Source organism: Pseudophryne corroboree, chromosome 3 (genome assembly GCF_028390025.1).
Source record: "Pseudophryne corroboree isolate aPseCor3 chromosome 3, aPseCor3.hap2, whole genome shotgun sequence".
In the NCBI taxonomy this organism is placed as follows: Eukaryota; Metazoa; Chordata; class Amphibia; order Anura; family Myobatrachidae; genus Pseudophryne; species Pseudophryne corroboree.
In genome coordinates this window covers 38,337,429-38,359,571 of record NC_086446.1, presented here as the reverse complement: position 1 = coordinate 38,359,571, position 22,143 = coordinate 38,337,429, and the positions used below count along the sequence as shown (strand labels likewise).

General features: G+C 43.1%; 1 protein-coding gene across 1 annotated transcript in view; it reads right to left on the bottom strand.

The window, feature by feature from the left end:
* LOC135054648 (zinc finger protein 268-like) overlaps positions 1–22,143 on the bottom strand; it is a 247,646-nt gene that overhangs the window by 162,202 nt on the left and 63,301 nt on the right. The window contains exons 2-5 of the mRNA XM_063957886.1: positions 9,319–9,436; positions 9,144–9,241; positions 6,868–7,504; positions 4,035–5,582 (exon numbers count right to left, since the gene is read on the bottom strand). Of these exons, the coding sequence (XP_063813956.1) occupies positions 4,035–5,582; positions 6,868–7,504; positions 9,144–9,241; positions 9,319–9,391 (2,356 nt within the window). The 5' untranslated portion in view covers positions 9,392–9,436. The remainder of the gene's footprint in view (positions 1–4,034; positions 5,583–6,867; positions 7,505–9,143; positions 9,242–9,318; positions 9,437–22,143) is intronic.

Genomic DNA, 22,143 nt, shown 5'->3' with positions numbered 1-22,143 from the left:
CAGCGTGTAGTCCCCACTCCCCTCGGTGGAGATCATGGCGACTCAGGAAGTCTGCTTCCCAGTTGTCCACTCCTGGAATGAATATTGCAGACAGTGCTCTTGCATTTCTTTCCACCCAGAGGAGTATTCTTGATATTTCTCGCATGCAGGCCCAGCTTTTTGTCCCTCCTTGTCGATTGATGTACGCCACAGCTGTGGCATTGTCCAACTGTACCTGAATTGCATGATCCCGGAGCAGAAGGGAGGCCTGAATCAGAGCATTGTAGATAGCCCAAAGTTCCAGGATGTTGATCGGAAGTAGGGCTTCTTGGGCAGACCACCAGGGACACTAGGAATTCCTGTTGTTCTAGGCCTGCGATCACTGCTCTCAAAGTTTCCATATTGAATTTGAAAACCTTTAGGTAAGGATTCAAGGACTTCAGATTCAAAATGGGCCTCACAGGCCCGTCTGGTTTTGGCAGTACGAACAGACTGGAGTAGTAACCTTATCCTTGCTGTAGCAGGGGTACTGGAACAATGACTTGGGACTGGACTAACTTTGCGATAGCCAGTAGTAGCGTAACACACATTTTCCACAGCTGGATTTGAAAAATTGTTGGGAAGGAGCACCGTCGAACTCCAGCTTGTAACCCTGAGAAATAAGGTCTCTTACCCAGGCGCCTTGGCAGGAACTTTCCCAGATGTGGCTGAAGTGACGTAACCAAGCTCTCACCTTGAGATCCTCCCGGAGTGGGCGGGCACCATCATGCTGAGGATTTTGCGGAAGCTGAACTGGTGCTCTGTTCCTGAGAGCCGGCAACGGCTGGTTTCTTAGGTTTACCTCTGGTGCCTTTTGCTGCATACCTCTGGCCTTTGATTGAAATCTGGTGGACTGAAAGGACTGAGTAGACAGTCCTGGGTAGGTACGTTTAGCAGGCGGAGCCCCGGGGGAAGAAACGTGGATTTCCCAGCAGTAACTTTGGAGATCCATGCGTCCAATTCGCCTCCAAAGAGCCATTCACCTGTAAAGGGAAGAGATTCCACATTGCATCTGGAGTCAGCGTCTGCAATACACTGACGCAATCATATGGCTATGCGTGCTGACACAGCCATAGCAGTGGTCCTAGCATTAATATTGCCAGTCTCTTTTTTGGGAGTCACAGAGAACTCTTGCCGTGTCCTGAATGTGTTTTAGGGAAGTTACCGTAGTAACCAGGGTGATGTCACCCGAGACCCTCTTGAATTTGAGTAACCCAGGAATGAATTGCATGTGTCATCTAGCAACCTGCAATTATTTATGTATTATTTGTATTTATTACGTTATTTTATATAGCGCAAACATATTCCACAGCGCTTTTACAGAGAATATTTTGGCCATTCGCATCAGTCCCTGCCCCAGTGGAGCTTACAATCTATATTCCCTGCCACATGTACACGCGCGCACACACATTCACATTAGGGTTAATTTTGTTGGGAGCCAATTAACCTACCTGTGTATTTTTTTGGATTGTGGGAGGAAACCGGAGCACCCGGAGGAAACCCACGCGAGTACTGGGAGAATATACAAACTCCACACAGTTAGGGCCATGGTGGGAATTGAACACATGACCTCAGTGCTGTGAGGCAGTAATGCTAACCATTACACTATCCGTACTGTAATGACCGGTCTTTGAGATACACCTGCAGCAATGTAGATAGATTTCAGTGTGGTCTCAATTGTTCTATCCCCCGGGTCCTTTACTGTAAAGGAGCCAGGAGTACCGCCTTCTTAGAGAGGCGTGAGATGGAGACGTCTACAGCCGGAGATTCTTCCCTGTTTTGACACCTGATATTTCTTATCTGGATTTTTATAGACTAGCTTAAATAAATCATCTAATTCTTTAGAGTCAAGAAATGTGACAGCCAGTTTGTCTTGAGGGAGCTTTAGCACATCCCTTATAGCTAAAATGAGGGGTTCAATACCCTGTGTAGGAGTGGAATTCCCACTTATGGGATCCGCATCATCCTATATATCATCATCAGTATCTGATATAAGTGCAGGTAAAGCACGTTTATGTGGACCTGCAGTAGATAAGGGGATGGGGAACATCAGCCCTGGCAGCTATATCTGCTACTGCTTGTTGCAGTTCTTGGGTTTTGTGGCCATTTGCAGTGAGCTGAGATGACATATCAGACATCTTAGTTTTGATTGCACCCAGCCAGGAAAACTCGTGACCATCTCCTACATTCTCAACGTTTTGTGATGACTGACTACACTGAAATGGAACCACCTGAGTGGGGAGAATCTGGTGTTACACACACTGCATACAGCAACTTGTGTTTGACCATGATGAAAAGTAAGATACAACAATACACATACAACACAGACCATTTATCAATGCAAGCCTGCCCTATTGCATGTGAGAGACACAGAGGAAGAGAATGCACCAGCATACCAAGAGAGCCCCAGTGAGGCTGTCAGCATTTTTATAGCAGCGAAAACTGTTTGTTTACAATGGTTTCCTCTTTAGGAATAAGTAATGTGCACAAATAGTGGCTCTTCCCCTAAACTACACCCAGTACCAGTGTGTGATCCAGCGTGTGTCAGAGTCCAGAGGAGCTGTATGAGGCTGCTGCTTATGCAGAGGAAGGCACCAAAATGCCGCTGAGCCCGCTCAGATGTAGCTCCGCCCCCTGTAATGGCGCCGGAGCTACTGATTATATTTATACTGGCCATGTCACCAAAACTTGCTGTAACCTTACATGAATACTTAGTTCAGCTCACCACTAGCCAGTTTTACACAGGGGCTATAGCGGGTCCCCCCCAGGAAGGACCCATATGCCTCACCCATGTGAAAGCCACACCATGAACCGGGGGACCCCCTTAGCGGGGTCCCCGGTTTCTGCTCACCACCGACGTTCACCTTCATATATCCGTTAGGCATGTGCGGCGTGCTGCGGTTGCGACAGCAAAGGCGCAGTGCCCCGCTGAACAAACAACCCCTCAGGGCAGTGGTCTTGCAGCGGGGAATCGGCTCTGCAACACGCAAGGTCGGTGTTCGCCCCCAACACCCACGGTGTAAGTATGCTGTTGCCTGAACAGAATACCGAAACAAACAAGTTTAAAATAAAATGAAGAAAAACTCTGGAGCTAGCAGAGTGTGCATCCTCTCCTGAGGGCACTTTTTTCTAAACTGCCTGTAGGAGGGGGCATAGATGGGAGGAGCCAGCACACCCATTTGAAGAAATTTAAAGTGCACTGGTTCCTTTGGACCCCCATCTATACTAATGTGTCCCCAATATCCCATATGGATGCTAGAGAAATACTGGCTGCTTTAATTTTACACTGCAGTTTAGATTTCCGTTTGAACACAACCCACCTAAATCTAACTCTCTCTGCACATGTTACATCTGACCCACCTGCAGTGCACATGGACTTTCCAATTAGAGGAAGATTTTCCTTTTGCGATCAACCTTGAATTAGGCCCATAGACGCTTATATAGCACGATGGTCTGTTATTGTTGTGGAGAGGTGCCAATATCTACTGGCAGCGACAAACTGGGGCTCCTATCTGGATTGGGCAATTGTAAACTTGCAAGCGCACATCACGAGGGGGAGGGGGGGTAAAAAGGGTGCAAGAACACGAAGCACAAGGATGTGTAGCAAATCCACGCACCCATTTCCATGGAGATACAAACTTTAGGCAGTGAGGGCAGCTAAACCAGAGAGCCAGAAGCTGCCTGCGGCCTTACCATCTGTCTGTGGAACCGGACGAGCCCACCAGCCCATCTGGAATATGCCAGAAGTGCCAGATGGGCAGTCCGGCCCTGTCTACTGCAATAAAGAAATACTGTAAGTTTCATCTGAGTGATCTTTTCCAGTCTTATATTAATGACACACATTCCAATTATCTGCAGTAACTTAAAGTGTCACTGTGTGACTGGAGTGTAGCTACAACCCTGTTGTGTATCAGATCATAGTAATGCTTTACTCCTATGTGATTTCTGATGTTTATCTAGATACGATTTGCCTGAAAAACATTTCCCACACTCAGAGCATCGAAATGGTTTCTCACCTGTGTGACTTCTCTGATGTATAATAAGCTGTGATTTACTTGCAAAACTTTTCCCACACTCAGAGCATGGAAATGGTTTCACACCTGTGTGACTTCTCTGATGTATAACAAGCTGTGATTTGTGTTTAAAACTTTTCCCACACTCAGAGCATCGAAATGGTTTCTCACCTGTGTGACTTCTCTGATGTATAATAAGCTGTGATTTGCTTGCAAAACTTTTCCCACACTCAGAGCATGGAAATGGTTTCACACCTGTGTGACTTCTCTGATGTATAACAAGCTGTGATTTGTGTTTAAAACTTTTCCCACACTCAGAGCATGGAAATGGTTTCTCACCTGTGTGACTTCTCTGATGTATAACAAGCTGTGATTTGCCTGCAAAACTTTTCCCACACTCAGAGCATGGAAATGGTTTCTCACCTGTGTGATGTCTCTGATGTATAACAAGTTCTGCTTTACGCAGAAAACATCTCTCACACTCAGAGCATGGAAATGGTTTCACACCTGTGTGACTTTTTTGATGTATAACAAGCTGTGATTTGAGTATAAAACTTTTCCCACACTCAGAGCATGGAAATAGTTTCTGACCTGTGTGACTTTTTTGATGTATAACAAGCTGTGATTTGAGTGGAAAACTTTTCCCACACTCAGAGCATATAAATGGTTTCTCACCTGTGTGACTTCTCTGATGTATAACAAGCTGTGATTTGCCTGCACAACTTTTCCCACACTCAGAGCATGGAAATGGTTTCTCACCTGTGTGACTTCTCGGATGTATAAGAAGCTGTGATTTATGTTTAAAACTTTTCCCACACTCAGAGCATGGAAATGGCTTCTCACCAGTGTGAATTCTCTGATGTGTAAGAAGCCGTGATTTGAGTGCAAAACTTTTCCCACACTCAGAGCATGGAAATGGCTTCTCACCTGTGTGATGTCTCTGATGTATAACAAGCAGTGATTTGAGTGCAAAACTTTTCCCACACTCAGAGCATGGAAATGGTTTCTCACCTGTGTGACTTCTCTGATGTATAACAAGCTGTGATTTGCTTGCAAAACTTTTCCCACACTCAGAGCATGGAAATGGTTTCACACCTGTGTGACTTCTCTGATGTATAACAAGCTGTGATTTGCCTGCAAGACTTTTCCCACACCCAGAGCATGGAAATGGCTTCTCACCTGTGTGACTTCTCTGATGTGTAAGAAGCTTTGATTTGTGTGTAAAACTTTTCTCGCACTCAGAGCATGGAAATGGTTTCTCACCTGTGTGACTTTTCTGATGTGTAACAAGACGTGATTCACACTCAGAACAGGGAAATATTTTATAACGTGTATGAGCTGCACGATGTGTACCAAAATCTGAGGTATTAGATGAACAGTCATCGCGATTAAAGGGATCAGATGAAGTATCAGCACTGTGAGGTACTGGATGTATAATTAGATTAATGGGGATGTCTCCTGTAGAATCCTGTGTGAGGTTATCTTCTATTTTACTATCTGCAGACAAGATGAGATCTCCCTCCAAGGAATTCCTGCTTGTGCCTTCATCTGCTGAAAATAATATAACTATTATAATGCACAGTTCTATATACAGTTCTCCCATATTACTCCGCTCTACAGAGAATAACTAGAAAATCACATTATTCCCTGCCCCAGTGGAGCTTACAATGTACATTCCACACGACACACCAGTATGATTTTTGCAGAGTTGTAGGAAACACATACAAACTCCACACAGATAGGACCATGTTTGGGAACTGAACTCGTGACTAGTGGTGCGAGACAGCGCTGCTCACCACTACATCACCGTGTCACTATTATGAATAATGTTTAGTTGTTACATTTTGGCTTATAACCTATGACCACATTATTACAATTCTAAATGTACCAACAACAAATAAGACTCTTGGAGAACAGATAAAATATTGTTGTCTGCTGCCACAACATAAGTCATAGCCCCTCCCCCATAATGCAGCCTGTGCCGAGTAACATTCCTGAGCCATCATCACAGAAAAATAAGTCTCATCAACCAGTGACATTACTGAACCACAATATCCATCCAGACTGCCCCCCCTCCCCCCCACATACATACGGGACACTTGTGGGCTGAACTACCAACATCTGCTTCCACACTACACAAAGTGCTCTAGGTGGATATGTATGTAACAACAGCAGCCTCTATATGGTCCTCTGGTCATCTCCATGTAGATTAGCCGCACCAGATACATGCTACTAAATTAAGCCAACAAGTCAATCATTATAGTGACAACTTAATTACTGATGTATGAAATACACCAGAGTGCGGGGAGGAGACAGGTCCGATTCCTGGGCTGATAACACATGGTGACATGATGTGAGGGGACAGCAGGGGTATAATAGGGGCTGATGGCTCCTGATATATGAGATACACCAGAGTGTGGGGAGGAGACTGGTCAGATCTCTGGGCTGGTAACACAGAGTGACATGATGTGAGGGAGAGAGCAGGAGTATAATAGGGGCTGACGTTTCCTGACTCCCACACTGGGCAGATACATTTCCCTCATTAATTTGACTTGACAGAGGAGGGTGTAGAGCAGGCATTCCCAACCGCGGTCCTCAAGGCACACCAACAGTGAAGGTTTTAGTGATATCCAGGCTTCAGCACAGATGATTAAATCAAAATAACTGAGGTACTAATTAAGTCACCTGTGTTCAAGCCTGGATATTACTAAAACCAGGACTGTTAGTGTGCCTTGAGGACCGTGGTTGGGAAACAGTGGTGTAGAGGAAGAGACTTCTGTAGTGACTCAGCAAGCAGAATATGTGACTCTTTTCTGTAATGAGGATTATTACTCACCAGTGCTGATATCTGTAGGGATTTCATCCTCCTTACACTTCTGATCTCCCCTCACATACGTCTCTTCTTCCTCTGTATCTTCTGCCTTCATATCAGTCACATACGTCTCTTCTTCTCCCTCTGTATCTTCTGCCTTCATATCAGTCACATACGTCTCTTCTTCTCCCTCTATATCTTCTGCCTTCATATCAGTCACATATGTCTCTTTTTCTCCCTCTACATCTTCTGCCTTCATATCAATCACACATGTTTCATCTTCTCCCTCTGTATCTTCTGCCTTCATATCAGTCACATACGTCTCTTCTTCTCCCTCTGTATCTTCTGCCTTCATATCAGTCACATACGTCTCTTCTTCTCCCTCTATATCTTCTGCCTTCATATCAGTCACATACGTCTCTTCTTCTCCCTCTGTATCTTCTGCCTTCATATCAGTCACATACGTCTCTTCTTCTCCCTCTATATCTTCTGCCTTCATATCAGTCACATATGTCTCTTCTTCTCCCTCTACACCTTCTGCCTTCATATCAATCACATACGTCTCTTCTTCTCCCTCTGTATCTTCTGCCTTCATATCAGTCACATACGTCCCTTCTTCTCCCTCTATATCTTTGGACTTCACATCGGAAAGGTGCTCACCCTGAATAACAACAACAAAATAACACTTTAGTAATGTCAGATTACTTTGAGACTAAACAGAATATCACTGTATAAGACACACAGCTTCTCTACAGATCATATAGGGATAGTGTGGCTGGAGACCCTGTCAACCACAGGTACAATGGCGTCTGCGGCACTGAAGGGGGTATTACTCCGTGCCCGGCGCCATTTTACAGAGACAATGAGCGCTAGGCACCCCATTCAAATGTACTAACGGCACCGGGAGCGGAGTGTTTAAAAATGTGTCTATGTTATATCATTGCGCTGTGCGCAGTTGGAGAGCTATATCGTTTTATAATATATTTGTATCCAAGATGCTCTTAGTGACTATAGGATAAGTCATGGTACACTCTCACATAGGAAGTCATATGCTCAGTAACCTCCTAGTGTGATCAGACCTTTTGATGTGTTGGTCAGGGCACCGCAGGTAATGTGCTCGGGTTCTGCAGTTTCTGTGAGTAGGTGTAAGAGTGAAATGACCAATACTTTGGTTACAGCACTTCCTGTGAAATGACCCCTAGGTGGTCTTTTGGTGTGTCTATGCCAGGCATGTCCAAACTGCGGCCCTCCAGCTGTTGATAAACTACACATCCCAGCATGCACTGACACAGCATTAGCATTCTCTGACAGCAAAACTGTGTCAGGGCATGCTGGTATATGTAGTTTCACAACAACTGGATGGTCGCAGTTTGGACATGCCTGGTCTATGCTATTGGAGAAATCAGTTTGTTTTCAATGATTTCCTGTATATTCACTCCAGATACGTGAATGGCTGGGGGAAACAATTTCTATGCTTTGTATAATTTGTTTTCATGTACCATTTGTTACAAATACAGACACTACTGTAGAAACTATAGAATCTGTGTGATCAAAGGAGAATTGTAAATTATCAGGAGGTAAAGGATGCAGTTTAAACGACACCAAACTTTGTGTGACAGGAAGAAGGAAATTGCTTTATGCATTTATATCCTTTTAAAATGTAATTTATTTATTTTTTGTAAGATATCCGACCTGATGGAAAAGACTCAGGGTGGCACTACCCCATGAGATTCAGTGTGGTTTTACTGTATAAAGAGAGTCCTGCAGCCTCAGGGGGATATATACACCATCTTTTCTCTGCTGTGAACATCTGCTGTATTGCTGTTGCCCCTAGAATTAGGGAAGAGTTCTTTTTAGAACTATTTGAGGGAATAAACATATTTTGCCTAAAGACGACCGCTTCATCTTGTGACCAGCAGGGTTATGCTAAACATAGCTCCGTCCTTCAGGCTGTTTAGGGTAACACCCAGCGTCTCCAAGCTCTGCCATCCGTGAGCTACCATGCCATGCTAGGGCAAGCGATTAGTGGGGATCAGTCAACACCACACAGGTGTGGTAAGACAGCGTGTTGACACATAGAGCAGAACCTTGTTTCCAGACGCAACGGGAAGGAGTCTGGTGGTGGCAGCATAGTACCCAGTGCGCAGTGGGTGGATTTAGTAACAGGCGGTTACTGGCGGTAAGTGGGAATCCCCTAATTGGCCAGGTCCCGTGGGACATGGACTTCATTCTGTGAAGACGGGGCTTTCGGTCACAGATAGTCACTTTGGTTTATTGGCGAGACCCTAACTCCCACCTACCTGATGCTCCTGTGGGATCCTGTGATTCTCCTCTGTACACTCCTGGGAATACAGAGGACAGGGACATCTCTCTGGGGTATCTCTGTTACTGGGTCCATCTGTAGGAGACACACAGTGACTGAGTACAGTGTATATATGTGATAATCAGATGATGTGTATATAGGGGCCCCCATACCTGCTCTCCTCTGTACAATACATGACAGTCTCCTCTTACCCAGTGATGTGAGGGGCTGGTGATTCTCCATCATCACTTCCTTGTACAGACCCCTGTGTTCCTCTATATACTCCGACTCCTGCATGGAGAGATTGACAGTGACATCCTGACACCTTATAGGAACCTGACACACAGACACAGTGATACACACTATAGAAAAAGAACATCCTCACAGGTTTTTCTGACATTCTCTTAGTGTTATGTTCGTCAATGTGAATATGGAGAGACGCTACCTACTACCACAGTATATACACAAAGAGCAGAAATCTGCAGCTGAATGGGCGCCGGTCACGTTTCATATATAAAACACAAGTTTTTATGAAAAACTATTAAAATAATAGAAATCCTCACAAAACAGCCCATAAGATAACAAAAGCAGAGGTTATGGCAGACTTCCCTAGATAACCCTCTTTCTCTGAAGTCCACAGTGTCCACAGGATCTACCTTGGGATATATAATAGTCACAGTGGATCGAGCACCAAACAGTTAAGCTTTTCAGACTCCCAGGATGCAATGGGCCAGCCCCTTATATCCCTTACTCCCAAGCTCAGGCAATTCAGTTGGTTCCAAATCTCAAAGCAGGAGCAGTTAAAGATGGAGACCTATTCAGGTGAGAAGAACATACTGATAAAGATGGAAGCCATATTTGTTCATAGGACTCCATTTTATAATTGACATCTTACAAACTGTTTCAAATTGATTTTCAGCTTAGAAGTGACACAGGAAAGAGTGTAGACCTGTACTCTGTTTGAACACATATTGTGAAGCTGTGACCTTTATCTAAGATAAACTCCTTGCACAAATATATTATCAGCAGCTAAATGTGAAGGCTGCAAAGGCATTTATCAGTTTGCGGTATAACAGGAACGGAAGCAGACCCAGACATATGTAGATTATGAGTTTAACAAAAGTCCACTGTTGTCAAACGTAAAACCGCAAACTGGAATTATAGCGTTGCTAAGAAGATAGTTTATTAACCAATAGGATAAGAAAAGTATGTTAACCAATAGAATTAAAGTAATCATTAACCAACAGGATTATGTTATGTGTAAGGAAGCTACGCCACTGTATGCAAATATGTACCTCTATATAATGTAATGTTTTCAGAAAATAAAGCAGCTCTGCACTATTATTCCTCACTGAATACACGTGTGGCTAGTTATTACAAAGGTTATTTTGTTGACTGGTCACTGGCTGCAGCCGTGTATGAACCTGATGCTGACTGACTGAATGCGTGCTTGAACTTGGTTAAGCAAAGGGTGCCCTTTCCTGGGTTCACCTTTATCATATGGAGGTTCCGAATCCGAGATCCCACATCACCTGTTGAACAGCGGACGACTGGGCGGACGGTTCCTGGACTGAGACTCAAAACCCATGCATGGTACGTAGAGATATTTCTCTGTAGACTCTCATTCCTTCTACCTGTCCACCCTGTTCCGCTGGGAGACAGAGATTCGGGATTGTGTGCGCAAACATCACTCAGTAAAACAGGTTTTTCTCATTTTCATTCTATCTCTTGCTTATATGTGCTTATATATGTTACAAAGGCGTATAGATCAATGAATGAAGTGTGAATTTATCCTGAGTATTTTGAGTGTGCATACATAATCAACTAACGGGTTATTAAACCGGATGGTGCTGTAGCTGCCGTCACTGGTGGTAGTGGCTCCCGGGACCCGTATACTTGAAGTATATACCTCAAATAACAGGCGATTGGAGTGACGTAGTTAAAGCGTCCAATGAGTCTGGTCAGGTACTCTGGTGCGGTAGCGATCCTATCCGTAGACTTAATTGACCCATATGAGGCCCTTGAGGGCTGGACTACTGTCTTGTTGGTCTTATAAAGAAATTATACCGTAGATTAAGTCATTGTTGCAGCAGTATATATGTAAAATAGTATAGGGAGATTTTAGAAAAAGACTCAGTTATGAAACAGACATGTCCCCTTTGTAAGTGTGTAGTACTCTTAGTAAAGGCACACCACGATCAGACATTTTATTGACATTATATTTGTAGTCCAGGAGAATCTCCCCTATTTTCTGAACCTTGGGAAGAAGGATTTGACATTTTTGCACCAATCTGTTGCCATTTCATTCCTACAGTAAGAGACATTGGAAGGAAGTGGTCTGATATACTGTCTGAATTAAAAGATTCAGAGCAGTATATTGTACACAATATAAGAGTCTAAATTGTACTCATAGTAGAATATCATTGCATCTGACTTGCATACCTTGCTTGTATTATAAAGTACGTCCTGTCGCTTTAAAAATTATAGCGTACAGAGTTAAGAAAAATCAGAAAGGGAAGTCATTTAAAACTTTATTTTTCTCTTTCTTCTGTGAGTTGTAACCACAGACCACTATAAACAGTGAATGCAAGTTAAATGTCCTGTCAGGATTGTGTCTGCATAGCAATCATACATAAGTTAGGGGAGGGACATCCATTTATTTTAAAAGCAGTAGTATACTCTGTAGAAGAAGGTGTTTGGGAAAATAGAGAAAACCCAGATGATGTACTCATATTGATGGGATGTAATTTCATTCCAAAAGATAGTGACATAGGTAAAAATTGGTTACAAATCACCTCCGTTCCAGGCAATTATCCTCACAGTTGTATCTCTGAGGATCCGTTAGATCCAGGCTACTGATATTTCTCGGACTTTTTTCTTACTGGCCATAAGAATGGGAAATACAAATACTTATCCTTCGGATGAAGCACCTCGGAGTGCCATGGACATTATGAAGAATGTACATGGTGAGCAATGCTTGAAGGGTATGAGACGATTGTTTCAACGGGCAGAAGAGACTACTGATGGCATTCTAGACCCGGATAGGTTGAAACAAATTAGGGTAACCTATGGGAGAATGTGAAGGATAATAAACTGGAGCGTAGGCTTGAGTTGTGGATTGACACGGCTGAATTACTTCAGTATGAAAAAGAGTTAGAAGAGGCAGACCAAATTCAGGAGCAACTGTCCCTAATAAGTTTGGATGACTGGGAAGATGTAGACACAACAAGACAGGACACAATGATACATAGAGGTCCCAAGAAAACCAAAGGGTATCCTTACTGGGCATGTCCAAAGTGTGGACATTGTAACCCACCAGATGACACAATATGCCCAGTTTGTCAGACACCCTGGTCTTACACATGCAAACCCTGTGAAGGACCAAATGTTAGAAAATCTGTTAGGTTTAGGAAATCTATCAGTGAATGGCTGCCATTACTTAAAAGTAAGAAACCTACAAAATATACTTGGAGATGCGGATGCCCTAAACTTATACATTGGCAAACCAGAGAGTGCACACTATGTAATGTCAAAAGACATGGGGTGCGTCCTAAACAAACTGGATGTATGGTCTCCAGTCTGGCATCTGCACCTCCAGCATATATTGTACCCGACGGATCAGTCCCATATGGATTGTATCCAGTATGTACACAGGTTTCAATCACACCTGCTGTAGCAGCTGCGCATGGCAATGAAGCGCAGGCAGAGCGGCGCAGAACCACAACATGGTACAAGCCATGGACAAATACAGAACTGTTAACAATAGTCAAGGACATGCCAGATATTAAACTTCAACCCATGGGGTTTCTTAGGCAGGTTAAAAGATTAAGAACAATTTATAATGCTACATGGCTAGATCTAGATGAAGTAACAAAAGCCTCTGCAGTAGATCTGATCGCAGGTCAAATAGAGCTAATGCAGCCTAACCATCCAGGTGAAGCACTTGCTATACCTGCTGAAAATGAGCGTAAAGCTTGTGCTTCTGGCCAGACGTGGATAGGAAAGTGTGAACTTTTCTGTAATCGCCTGGTAGAAAATGCACCAGCAGCACAAGAACACAGACAGAATAAAACAGAATCAGTACAGCAGTACTACGATATCATGCACAGATGACATACTGATCAAGGCTTTAATATGACAGAGCCTAGAGACATTAGAGTATTCAAGACTGCCTTCCTTAATGGCCTATCCCCCACCCTAAAGGAAGAATTGTATCGAAGCAGGCCAGAAGCAGGGACATTGGCTCCAGATGTGATGCTCACTATCTTGCGTGCCATTGAACATAATAATCAGAAAAAGGCTGACAAAAAGAAGTCAGCTCCACAGACTATTTATCTGGTTTAACAAGCACCAGGTAAATTCCAACAAGAGACCCACAAACAGGGCTCTGATAACAGATTCAGATCCACTGCTGAGACAGCAAGGAGACTGGGTCTGTGTTTTGCCTGCAATAAAAAGGGTCATCTTAAAAAGGACTGTCGGAAATGGAAAAATCAGCAAGCCAATTTGCAAAAACCATTTCAGAGCAGCCACAATCCCCAAGACAAACACAAATCAGATTAGGAATACGGCCCCCGAGTGCCCACCTTTCCCTGTAGAGTATCTAAGGCAGGACCACAATGTAATTTACCTCTAACTCTTGATGGAGGCCCAACCATCCAGTGTTTGGTGGACACCGGGGCAGCCAGGTCTGTAATAAGGAAAGACTTAGTGCCCAAAAATCTAATTTCAGTCGATCAAGTACCTGCTACAGGTTTACATGGTCAAACACAGTTCCTACAACAATCCATACCAGTAAAAGTTTCTGGCCCAAAGGGTAAATCAGTTGTCACACAGTTTCTCATATCTGAAGACTGCCCAGTAAACTTAATAGGAGCAGATCTTTTATCTGCCCTAGAAGCCTGTATAATATTTAAAAATGGAACTGTGTCAATTTCAACTCATGCTTGTGACAACCAAAGAATTGCTTTGGATACGTACATGTTTGTCTCATCTCAGGAGTGTGACTCCCCGAGTACTTTGCTTCCTGAATTGCTTCAAACATTACCACAGGACCTGTGGTCAAGCAGCAAAGTAGATGTGGGTTTACTCCCAGTAACACCAGTGGCTATCAAATTGAAGCCCAATGTACAACCAGTTAAAATGAAACAGTGTCCCCTAAACAGTGAACAGGTGGAGGCCATAGGAAAACAAATTGGGGATTATGTTAAGGCAGGGGTCCTTAAGACATGCAGGTCCCCTTGGAATACGCCTCTGTTTCCCATTAGGAAACGTTCCCAAGTAAATGATAAGCCCTCTTACAGGCTTATTCATGACCTAAGGTAGGTCAACATGAGGATGATCATAGATAGTCCTATTGTTCCCAACCCGCACACACTTCTCAATCAGATTCCAACTAGTGCTACAGTATTCACTGTCCTGGATCTTGCTAACGCATTTTTCAGTGTGCCCATTACTGAGGATAGTCAGTTACTGCTAGCCTTTACTTTTAACGTACAACAGTACTGCTGGACAAGGTTGCCTTAGGGAGGAGCAGTAAGTCCCAGTGGATTTAACGAGGCTATGGCATTAGTCCTTCAGGAATGGGCACCAGAAAATGCGTCCACAGTACTGATACAATATGTAGATGACCTACTTTTGTGTGCAGATGACAGACAGAAATGTGAACAGGATACATATTCTTTGTTATTATTTTTACACAAAAAGAATTGCAAAGTATCCAAGGACAAGTTACAGTATGCACAGGACAAAATACCATTTTTGGGTCATTGTATTTCTGCTAATGCTAAACACATTACTACAGAGAGGAGAAATGTAATTTCGTCAGTCAAACCTCCTCAGACACTTAAACAGCTCAGATCCTTTTTAGGACTGATCACGTGTTGCAGAGAATGGATTGTAGGCGCATCCCAGAAACTACAAGTGTTATATGATGCCCTAAAGGGACAAAATGCACAAGGTGCATTACTCATGACACAAGAACAGCTAGATGCTTTTTGTCAGCTAAAAACAGACATAATATCAGCACCAGCATTAGGACTTCCTGATTATGCAAGGCCTTTCAATTTGTTTTGTTGTGAAATTTCAGACCATGCGCAAGGAATATTAACTCAGGTACATTGTGACAAGCAGCGACCCCTAGCGTATTATTCAGTACAGTTAGACCCAGTCATACGGGCAGCAACAACATGTTTCAAGTCAGTAGCAGCAGCAGCAGCGTTATTGTTAGACAAAGCTGCTGATATTGTTCTGGGTCATCCCTTAACTGTACAGGTGCCTCACTCAGTGACTGAAATTCTGAACCAAGCGCAGACTAAACATTTATCTGCTGCTAGACTAACCAAATATGAAGTAGCATTGCTTACACCATCCAATGTCACGATCAAACGTTGTACTTCTTTGAACCCAGCTACATTATTGCCGCTGGTTTCAAAAGTGGGAATGGTGCGAGTGATGATGAAATGACAGGCACAGAAATGACAGGCACAGAAAACCAATCAAATTTTTCAATTTCTATACATGACCAAGAGCATGATTGTATAGAGTTAATGAATCTTGAAACCGCAAGTACACCAGAAATAAAGGAACATCCTCTACTCAATGCAGATTTACATTTATTTGTGGATGGCTCCAGGTACTATGTGGCTGGAGAACCACATACAGGTTTTGCAGTTACCACAGAGACAGACATCTTAATTCAGGAACCCTTGCCATCAGGTAGTTCAGCCCAGGAGGCAGAGCTTAGGGCATGGATTGCAGCCTGTATTTATGCTGAAGGTCAAACAGTTAACGTTTATACAGACTCAAGGTACTGCTTTGGTATTGCCCATGACTATGCAGTTACCTGGAAGAGCAGAGATTTTCTAGGTTCTTCAGGAAAACCAATAAAACATGCAGACTGTATTAGGGCATTATTTGCTGCCTTTCAATTGCCAAAGAAATTAGCAGTTATAAAGGTCAAAGCACACACTAAAGAGGATACTGCAGAGGTCAGAGGAAACGCTCTAGCTGATCAGGCTGCAAAAGCTGCAGCAGTCCAGCCTCTGCCACTCAGGTGATGTTATCTGTCACACCAGAGTTATTAGACTTACAGTTATTGTGCAAATTACAAGCACAGGCCTCAGACAAGGAGAAAAAGGATTGGGAAAAATTAGGTGGGCAAATACACGGTGACAGATGGATGGTGGAGAACCGTATCTGTTTACCACGCTCACTTTACCCAGTCTTAGCACAAATATTGCATGGAAAAACTCACCAATCCAGAGATGCAATGGTGAGGATTCTAAACCAGCATTGGTTGGCACCAGGTTTCACACAAGCAGCACAGGCTTATGTTGCAGGGTGTGTAACTTGTGCTCTACACAACCCAGGAAAGGTTGTGAAGGTACCAGCAAAAAGTACCCCACAAACTTGCTACCCCTTTCAGAGATTACAAATAGACTTTATCCAGTTACCTAAATGTTCTGGGTATGAAAATGTACTTGTGTGCAAAGACCTATTCTCAAATTGGGTTGAAGCGTGGCCTTGTAGAGCAGCAAACGCCAAGACAGTTGCAAAGAAGCTAATGCAAGAAGTAATATGCAGGTTTGGAGTACCTGAAGTTATTGAAAGTGACAGAGGTACTCATTTTACAGGAGAGATATTGGGCAAAATTTTATCTGATTTAGGGGTTACCCAGGCCTTCCACACGGCTTATCATCCACAAAGCAGTGGTCACGTGGAACGCACGAACTATACCCTAAAATTAAAATTACAGAAATTAGTGGCAGAAACAAGTAAAACATGGTTAGAATGCTTGCCCATAGCCCTTTTCTCAGTCAGAAATACTCCTAGTGTAAAGCATGGGTTAACACCGTATGAAATCCTTTTTGGTACTGCAGCTAGGACAGGCTGTTATTTTCTTCAACAATTGCAACATGAGCATGGTGACTTAGCTCAGTATATAATACATATACAACAACAACTAACCAAAATGCACGACAAAGTTTTTGGTTCTATTCCAGATCCTAATAAGTCACAGGAAACGCATGAACTGAAGCCAGGTGATTGGGTGGTCACTAAGAAACACGTAAGAAAGTCTCTAGAACCCAGATTTGAAGGTCCATTCCAAGTCCTGTTGACGACAGCCACGTCGGTCAAATTGTGTGGAAGGGATTCGTGGGTACATGCATCACATTGCAAGAAAGTGACAAAGGAAGTATTATCCAATCACGATACACAATCAGAATGTACAGATATCATCTCATAAGCGCCAGACCGGACATGGGTCTGTGGGCATGTATAATGTGTTATTCAGTTCTTATTGTTGGCATGGTTATCCTTATATGGTCATACTATTATGAGGAGTCACGTGACAGGGCCATAGATGGTAACCATACCAAGGGTAATGACACAAAGGGAAATATAAATTAATCAGGAATCCTCTCTATTTTATCAGAAATGTCTACTGTTATGACTTCACCAAATACTCCAGTAAATGCATATAAACCTAGAAGACGCAGATCAGTAGATACAATAAGGAACAACTGTAAGAAAATGACAGCAGTAAAAGAGTGTATTTGTAGGTATTGCGGGCCTAATTCAGATGCAACATGCGAAGAGTGGTGCCAGGGTGACCCCTCGCACATGGTACATACACACCCTCTCGATACCTACCATACATTACTGGGTAAAGGTGCAAACCTCACAGATTGTTGGATTTGCAGTCATGTCCCAAGAGGACAAGGAAATGTAGGATTTGTCCCAGTGCCCGTCACATATGACATGGTCAAAAATCGTGGTTGTGGAAAACACACTGCACCCCCTTATGATATGACCAAAGCTCCAGCTTTAATAGTAAAAAGTTATCATTTTACTAAAGAACAACAGGTAGTGTGTATAAATAAATCTGTAGGAGAAGAAACAGCCAAACGATGGGCAGGATGGGAACCTGATGAAGGGACTGATCTTACTGGAATAAAATTCTTGGGGGCCACCACAGGCTGTACACACATATTAGATATAGGTAATCCAAAATACTTTTGGGCCATAATAGCAAAAATGGTAGGGGTAAATGTCTCTGAAGCATGGGACCGATTTCAGGAAAGGATAATAGGAGAGGAATATCCTTGTGACCTCTTGAACGAAGCAATAATATATGCATTGTGGGATGAGCCATACACTTTACCTAGTGGGATCTATTACATCTGTGGTAGACGGGCTTATAAATGGTTATCGTACAATGCTTTTGGAATATGTTTTATAGGTACACTCATTCCTGATGTAGTTACATTAGATCATGAGAATATGAAAGAACAATTTACATCCGAGGTAACACCCCCAGGCCAAAAGTTGACCAAACGTGAAGTCAAGACAATAAGCAAGAAATATAAGCATCTCTTTACCCCAAGTACAGGTTACAAACTAGGATTGGGTTTTGGAAACATAATTACATTTGGCACGTGGGGATCCACTGCAAATCAGAAAATGATCCAGGCCTTGGGGGATATAATTGATAATATCACTGAAATATATGATAGTACCTTTAGGTATATTGGACATGAGCTCCAATCGGTCCGAACAGAACTTATTCAGCACCGCATGATTCTTGATTACCTTACAGCAGCTTCTGCAGGCTATTGTGTCACATTACAAACTGTATATGGAGTTAAGTGTTGTATATATATATATATATATATATATATATAAACTAATGATACTAACCCAGAAGATATTATTGATGAAAAGATGAATGAAGTAATACAGTTGAAAAATCAGTTCGCTATTGACCATAACCACACCAGTGTAATTACAGACTCGTACTTTTCTTGGCTTTCATGGTTAAATCCAAACAACTGGTTCCAGGGCATAGGAGGATGGATAGCAGGAATATTGTCCATTATTGCCAACATGCTTGCCTTGCTATTAGTAATCTATATTGTTGTAAGGATTATTATGTGGATAATACAAAAGATACTTACACAAAGATCTTTTTCTGTCCGAGGTATTTCTGAAACTGAAAAATCACAACCGATTTATCTGGAACTTCTGGGAGACACCACCCTATACAACTCCACTTCATTCTACTGTGATACCTGCCACACCAGATACACAGAAGCTTCCAGCTGTCCCTATTGCTATGATGATGTGATCTAAAGGAACATTGCTGTCACAATATGAAGTTATAAACATTTTCAAGGACTATGAACATTATAATAATCTCATTTTGAGAAACTGCTTCTCTTTTGTGAACTTTCTCTTGTGGTTAGGAATAAGAGGATAGGGAACATTGGTTCTACCCGAGCATAGGGATGTTGAATGGACTAGCCCATGCCTGGAGTGCCCTTATGGTACACCAGTCGTGAAAGTAGGTGTCCCTATAGAATCAATGACCATGTAAAGGAAGGGTAAAATAAAATTAGAATCAAAGAGGGGAAGTTGATAAAGATGGAAGCCATATTTGTTCATAGGACTCCATTTTATAATTGACATCTTACAAACTGTTTCAAATTGATTTTCAGCTTAGAAGTGACACAGGAAAGAGTGTAGACCTGTACTCTGTTTGAACACATATTGTGAAGCTGTGAACTTTATCTAAGATAAACTCCTTGCACAAATATATTATCAGCAGCTAAATGTGAAGGCTGCAAAGGCATTTATCAGTTTGCGGTATAACAGGAACGGAAGCAGACCCAGACATATGTAGATTATGAGTTTAACAAAAGTCCACTGTTGTCAAACGTAAAACCGCAAACTGGAATTATAGCGTTGCTAAGAAGATAGTTTATTAACCAATAGGATAAGAAAAGTATGTTAACCAATAGAATTAAAGAGATCATTAACCAATAGGATTATGTTATGTGCAAGGAAGCTACGTCACTGTATGCAAATATGTACCTCTATATAATGTAACGTTTTCAGGAAATAAAGCAGCTCTGCACTATTATTCCTCACTGAATACACGTGTGGCTAGTTATTACAAAGGTTATTTTGTTGACTGGTCACTGGCTGCAGCCGTGTATGAACCTGATGCTGACTGACTGATTGCGTGCTTGTACTTGGTTAAGCAAAGGGTGCCCTTTCCTGGGTTCACCTTTATCAATACGCACACTTCCATATCAAAGGACAGGAAGAGGTTAGTAAGTGTACAGATTCTCAAATCAGTTGCAACAGGGAGGAATCCATGTGAACACGGTGGACTTCAGAGAAAGAGTGCTATCTACGTAAGTCTACCATAACCTCTGCTTTCTCTATTAGGGTCCACAGTGATCCACAGGATCTACCTTGCGACATCCCAAAGCAGCCACTAGTGGAGGAGACGCCCCTGATTGGAAAGAATGCAAATGCAGCATCCTGAGAAGCAAATGTGTCAAAGGCATAATGTCTAATGAATGTGTTAATGGATGACCATGTGGCTGTCTTACAAATGTGTTCAGCTGAGGCGCCACGGTAGGCTGCCCTAGAAGAGTGGGCAGAGACATTGGGCCTAATTCAGATCTGATCGCTGTTGTGCGTTTTCACGCAGCGGGCGATCAGATCCTAACTGTGCATGCTTCTAAACCTCAATGCGCACGTGCGTCGGATGGCTACAGCGGGCATCGGCGGTCAGCGAAGGGATGGTGCGAAGGATCCATTCGCACGGGCGTATGCAAGGTGATTGACCGGAAGAGGCTGTTTGTGGGTGGCAACTGACCATTTACAGGGAGTGTCCGGAAACCCACAGGCGTGTCCAAGCGTTTTTAGGGAGTGTGTCTGACGTCAGCTCCGGCCCCTATCAGCAGGATTCAATCGCACTGGAAGAGTAAGTCCTAGGCTGCGTAGACTGCACACACTGATTTTTAGCAGCTCTGCTACACATAGGAACGCACACTTGCACAGTGAAAATACACTTCCCCTGTAGGCGGCGACTATCTGATCGCAGGACAGCAAAAAATGCAACCCAGCGACCAGATCTGAATTAGGCTCATGATCCAGAATCAGGAGATCAGCTTGGGAGTATGCTTCTGAGATAGTCATCCGAGGCCACCTGGCCAGTGTTTGCTTATTGGCAGGCAATCCTCTCTTGTGGAATCCATATAGAACAAAGAGAGTGTCTGTCCTTCTGATGACACTGGTACGATCCACGTAGATCCTTAGAGCACGAACCACGTCCAATAATGCATCTCCCACAGAGAGGTCCAGTACCTGAAAAGCTGGAACTACTATTTCTTCATTAAAATAGAACTTTGAGACCACATTTAGGAAAATACCCAGATTTAGTTCAGAGAATCGCTCTATCTGGACGAAATATCAGAAAAGGAGGGCGATACGACAGTGCCCCTAAACCTGATACTCTTCTAGCTGAAGCAACTGCCAGAAGAAAAAGAACTTTAGCTGTCAACCATTAGAGATCCAGGTGACTCAGTGGTTCAAAAGGAGCAACTTGAAGTGCCCTGAGAACTATTTCTAAGTCCCAGGGAGTTGGGGGGGGGGGGGGTGGGGGGGGGGGTGGAGTGGGGGGGGGGATGTTGAATGTGAGGCAATACCTTGAAAAAAAAAGTGTGAACATCCTGTAGGTTAGCAATTTTCTTTTGATACCATACAGATAATGCTGACACTTGTACCTTCGAGGAAGCTACACAGAGAGCCTTGTCCATTCTCGCTTGAAGAAAAGCTAGAATTCTAGAAACTCTGAAAGGCCTAGGATCAAAACTTATGGCAGCGCACCACAGAAAATAAGCATGCCAATATATGAGAGCAGAGGATACTATCTGTGCTTTAAGCAATGTTTGGATTACCTCATGTGAAAAACCTATTGCTTTTAAGACGGATGTTTCAATAGCCTAGATGTTTGTAGAGACAGGTATCCTAAAATATCAAATCTGGATGTTGAGGCAGAAGAAACGGAGCGTCCACAGACAGCCTCTGCAGATCTGTGTACCAATTTCTCCTGTGCCACCCTGGAGCTATTAGTATCACGGCGCCCCCTTCCTGTTTGAATTTTCGAATCACTCTGGGTACCACAGAAATTGGTTGAAACA